This window comes from Propithecus coquereli, unplaced genomic scaffold (genome assembly GCF_000956105.1).
Source record: "Propithecus coquereli isolate 6110/MARCELLA unplaced genomic scaffold, Pcoq_1.0 Scaffold515, whole genome shotgun sequence".
NCBI lineage: Eukaryota > Metazoa > Chordata > Mammalia > Primates > Indriidae > Propithecus > Propithecus coquereli.
In genome coordinates this window covers 617,626-622,725 of record NW_012151008.1, presented here as the reverse complement: position 1 = coordinate 622,725, position 5,100 = coordinate 617,626, and the positions used below count along the sequence as shown (strand labels likewise).

Sequence of the window (5,100 nt, the reverse complement as noted above, 5' to 3'; positions counted from 1 at the left end):
GTCCAGAGAGCTAGGGAGCAGGGAAAAGGAGGGTCTAGGTCTTTCCAAGATGCTGCTTCTCAAGAAAATTGTAACGAAGTCACGCTATATCTTCACTCACAATATGAGATAAAAAATTCAAATAAAATATCAATTTTTGCCTTTCATTATTTCACTTAGGCTGGTAAAGCAGGATTGATGTTTTTGCCAGGTAGACGAAATTATCAGCATCAGGTTTTTATCTGAAATATCTCCCTCATATACACTTGAATCTCAATAGAGTTCCACTACTTCGGGAGATGGAATAACAGGTTTTCCAAGTTTTTCCTGACATGGTTTCGGTTATTACAAACGACCTGGGATCCCTACTCCTCTTTAAAAGATGGGCAAGAAAAGAGAATCAGTATCAATATTTGAGAAAACTGTTTTTTAAAAATAATAGGCGTCACTTTTGTGTTTAAAATTTTTTTTTTACATAAATTTGAGGAACTGAAAACTTCTAAGCAATAAAATAAGCCCACGTGAATACACCAAACAAGACAGATATTTACTTTCACAACATATGGTCTTCTGAGGTTTTTCCTATTAGATGGAGAAAAATAGGTCCTGGGCAGTTGACGGAAAGAATGAATCAAGCACCATTTTAAAGAGGGTTTTTTCATATTTAAGTGAAGGAGACTCTGTTTAAGGCTCTACTACAGGACCCACTTTAAGCAAGTAGCTCCCTAGTCTGCGGCTCAAATGTTTACAACTGTAAAATAAGGGAAAAGGCTAAGGAGATGAGCTTTCAAACTCCCCTCCATCTCTCGGGTCATTTCATAATGTCTCCCCCTTCTTTCACGCTACTTTCCTAGAGGAGAAAAAGCTGTTAAATTAATTCTTTGGATAGGAAAATAAGCAGAGCAGGCAACCTTGCCCCGAGCATAAGGAATAGGGAAGACGGATGCACAGGGGCCCAGAAACCGAAGGCCTCAAGCACCTGCACCGCCAGCCCCACCCACTCACCGCCTCGCCCCCCTCCGCCCCGGCCTGGAGCCGCAGCCCAGGGACCAAGATGGCGTCAGCACGCAGGGTCTAGCCCGCGCCCCCCCGTGACTCCGCACTGCGGCAGCCCAGGCGAGGCCGCTCCCCATTGGCCGACTGTGATGAGGTCATTGTGGGGGCGGCACTGCCGGCGGCGCAGGGGTGGGGCTTCTCGGGAAGACGCACGCACGTCGAGTCGCTGCTGCCCGGAGTTGCGGAGGCTGCGGGCTTAGCTGCGGCGGCTGCTGTGGCGGCGGCGGCAGGTGAGCTGGGGCTGTGGTTACAGGGCGACGGGCAGCGGCCTGCGAGGGACGCAGGAAACCCTTCTAATAGCCCCCTCGGTTTTCAAAGTAATTAGCAGGGATCTTAAGTCTCCGAGAGAAAATGGGGGTCCACCCTCCTTTGGGCACCCCTCCTCCAGCCAGGGGAACCGGAGGCTCACTGCCCCTTGGAGTCCCGGAATTCCTCCCCCCATTTAAGGGGTAGGCAGAAGAACTGAAGGTTATTGGGTAGGCAGAAGAATTTGGGGGCTTCTTGTAGGGTCTCCCAATTTGAGGATTCCCCCTTCCCTTTTTTCCCCACCCCCGGAGGTAGACATGGCTGGGGACAGAAAATTCCTGCTTTCTCACTGGTTAGACAGGAAATGAACCTGGTGTATACCTTGTTAGGAGGCGAGGACTGGATGGCAGTAGTGTGATTTCTTGAGGCTGGACACAGGGGACACCGTATTTGGGCTCATATTTTGCAGAGTTGTTGTTTCTTCGTATTTTGTTTTGTGACCCCCTGAATGGCTTTGGCCTGATTAATTTTCTATTTGACTCCAGTGCTATAGAGATAATCTAGGGAGACCTGTAATCATTATAGGACAGGAGCAGGGAGGCAGCTCATTGGAGGCTGTCATTATTGGCAGTCCCTGAACTGTGCTGATCAGGCATAATTATATGTGTTTAGAGGTTGTGGTATCTACCTTTGTTGAAGGGTGGTGCCGGTAACAGCTGACTTGGTTGATTCATATATACGCAGTCCTAAAGTCAACCTACATAATCCTGAGAAATCCTTACGTATATCTGAGCTCATTGTTTTGCTGCCTTGACTATCAGATGCACAAAGGTTTTGTCCGTTCCAGTTTCTCAAAATGTCTCCCAGGCTTCCAGAAGAGTAAATCTTCCTTTGATGGCAGACTCACCTACTAATACTGAATATGGATGCCCTTCTAACACTAAAAATACTTTACATTTTGCTGAGTTTAGAAATTGTACAGTCTGTGCCTTGCATTAGCTGATTGAGAATAAATAATTGCAGTTTCAGGACCACTGATAGCGCCAATTGTCTCTTATACCCGGCAGCAGTAAGACAGTCCTAAAACGAAACCTTTATTGGCTCATGCTTGAGAAGATTTGACAGATGGAAGAATATAATTAATCTTGAAGGTGGTGAGGATGAGAAACAGAAAGCTGCAGAGGTGGAAAGCTTATTCTCTGCCGCTTGATAAAACTGCTTTGTCATTATCAATGTGTTCCTGTCATGCTTGATTTGAAATTGAGCTTAATATGCAAGCTGGTTACTTTTTTCAGATAATGGTTATTTGTTTGGATTCCTTAGGGGAGCAATGGTGTTCTCTGAAGAGTTTGGAAGGTTAAACCTTTTAATGTAGCCATAGCTTTAGGATAATGTGGGAACTCTGGGCTGTTAGAAATGGGCATTGTCAGTAGAGGGGAGAAAACTAGTCACAAGGCAGACATCTTTTATGAGAGGGTAATTAAGGTCTCTTCTCTTCTGTTTGTTTCCTGCACTAGCAAAAAAAGATTGGGCAGTGTGAATGTCAGGGTGTTGTGTCCTGGGTATTTAAAGAGCTGTTTGGGGTTCCCAGTTCCTGTCTTTAATCTGGATACATTCTTATGTATTGAGTTGCCCCAAATATTGTCATTTGATCCTGATGTTGACTGCAAAGGAAGTGACTTTTCATCTGGCACTCTGTGGGACAGGATTCAGTAACTGCTTTTGCAGTTTCTCCTTTCCGTCTTTCTAAGCAAGATGTCAAAACAATTGTTAAAGACCTGTCATCATGAGGTGGAAGAAATGAAATTGCAAAATCAAAGAGTTACGTCATTTTCTCTTTTGCCTCAGGTTGGAGAGAAATCCAGGTACTTAGTTGACTGGTACCTTCTGCCACCATGGGGGAGCTTTTCCGGAGTGAGGAGATGACACTGGCCCAGCTTTTTCTGCAGTCAGAAGCTGCTTATTGTTGCGTCAGTGAATTAGGAGAACTCGGAAAGGTCCAGTTTCGTGATGTAAGTAGTTGTGGGGCTGCTTCTTGATTACTTCTGAACTGTTTTTCCTGTCATGGCCCATTGCTTTATGATGAATGTTTTGGTTTTTATTTGCAAAAATAACATTATAGCACTGGCTTACTATTGGTAGAGTGTACACTTTGAGTTGTCTTTCTAGAGGTGAGAATATTTTATGTTAATCCTTCCATACTTTTGCTAACTCCGCCTTTGAGAGCCATCCTAAACATTCTCAAGGTAATTGTTGGGATACAGGGAGAAGATACCAAACTAACCTGTTCAAGGCTTTAACTTTGCTCTGGGGGTCCTTAATACCTATAGCAGGATTTTTAAAAAAATTATTGTAGTTCTTTCATACAATAGGACATTTTTTAAAAAATAAAATCTGAGGTATCAAGCTATAGATATACAGTATATAAGTAAGCATGTGCTGAATATCCATTATTTTGGAGCATTATGCTGGGAACTCGGAGAAGATCTCAAAAGAAAATGGACAGTTTAAGAGTGAAAAAAGTGTGCCTTTTGGGTCTTGTGATCTGGTCAGGAAGGCACAGTGTACACTGCTGAAAAGAGGGGGCAGTTAACAGTTCGGTAGTTCCTGACTTGGTCAGATCCTCCTGTTATGCAATCCTAACGCTCCATATATCTCTCTTTCATAGCATTCATTCTGGTCGTGATTTTACCTTTATCAGAGTGTATAGTTGATTAAAAATCTCTCTCCTTCACTATGATCAAAGCACCGTGAAGACAGGGACATTCTCTGGTTTCACTTATTATTGCATCCTTAGTGCCCACTCAATCAGTATTTGTTGGAATGAATGGATGAGGCCGGGCGCCCTGGCTCACGCCTGTAATCCTAGCACTCTGGGAGGCCGAGGCGGGCGGATCGTTTGAGCTCAGGAGTTCGAGACCAGCCTGAGCAAGAGTGAGACCCCGTCTCTACTAAAATTAGAAAGAAATTAATTGGACAACTAAAAGTATATAGAAAAAATTAGCCGGGCATGGTGGCGCATGCCTGTAGTCCCAGCTACTCGGGAGGCTGAGGCAGAAAGGATCGCTTGAGCCCAGGAGTTTGAGGTTGCTGTGAGCTATGATGACGCCACGGCACTCTAGCCCGGGCAACACAGTGAGACTCTGTCTCAAAAAAAAAAAAAAAAAAATTTTTTGGCAAGAAAACTATGCATATGATACTGTGTCTTCAATATATCACATCAGAAGGCACATGATGTCATTTGTTCTGCTGTTGGTAAAGATAAATTTGATGACTTGATTAAAGTGTATTTACTAGTGTTCTCCATTGTAAAGGTGCTTTTTTCCCTTTGTGATTAATAAGTGACAGGGAGTGATACTTCGAGACTGTGCGAATATCCTGTTCCCCAGTAGCTGTTTACTTAATAGTTTTCTTATCCCTTGACTGAACCTTTTCCTCTATCAATTATTATGTGGTGCTTACAAAAATGATGATTTTCTAATTCTGTTATTCCTTCTACATTTATTAGTTACCATTCTTCCTTAATAAAGAGCTTTTCCCTCCTCCACCCTACTTTTTTCCTCTGAGAATTACTAGGAACTCGTGGATTTTTTTTTCTTGTTGTTTGTTAAATGTATTATAATCCTCTACTATCACTTTCTTTTTGATGTTCACATTGTTCCAAACTTGGCCAGTGGGCATGTATAAGTTTTAATGTAGTAAAATATATCTGTCTTTTTCTTTATGATTTGTCCTTTTTTTTTTTTTTTTCACGAGATAGGGTCTCACTGTGTTGCCCGGGCTGGAGTGCAGGGGTGTGATAATAGCTCACGGTAACCT

The 5,100-nt window shown here is 43.2% G+C and overlaps 1 protein-coding gene across 1 annotated transcript in view; it reads left to right on the top strand.

Annotated features, from left to right (window-relative positions):
- The first annotated feature begins 1,236 nt into the window (after positions 1–1,236).
- Positions 1,237–5,100, top strand: part of ATP6V0A1 (ATPase, H+ transporting, lysosomal V0 subunit a1) — a 52,651-nt gene continuing 48,787 nt past the window's right edge. Inside the window, exons 1-2 of the mRNA XM_012656646.1 lie at positions 1,237–1,265; positions 3,130–3,293. Coding sequence (XP_012512100.1) covers positions 3,177–3,293 — 117 coding nt within the window. The 5' untranslated portion in view covers positions 1,237–1,265; positions 3,130–3,176. The remainder of the gene's footprint in view (positions 1,266–3,129; positions 3,294–5,100) is intronic.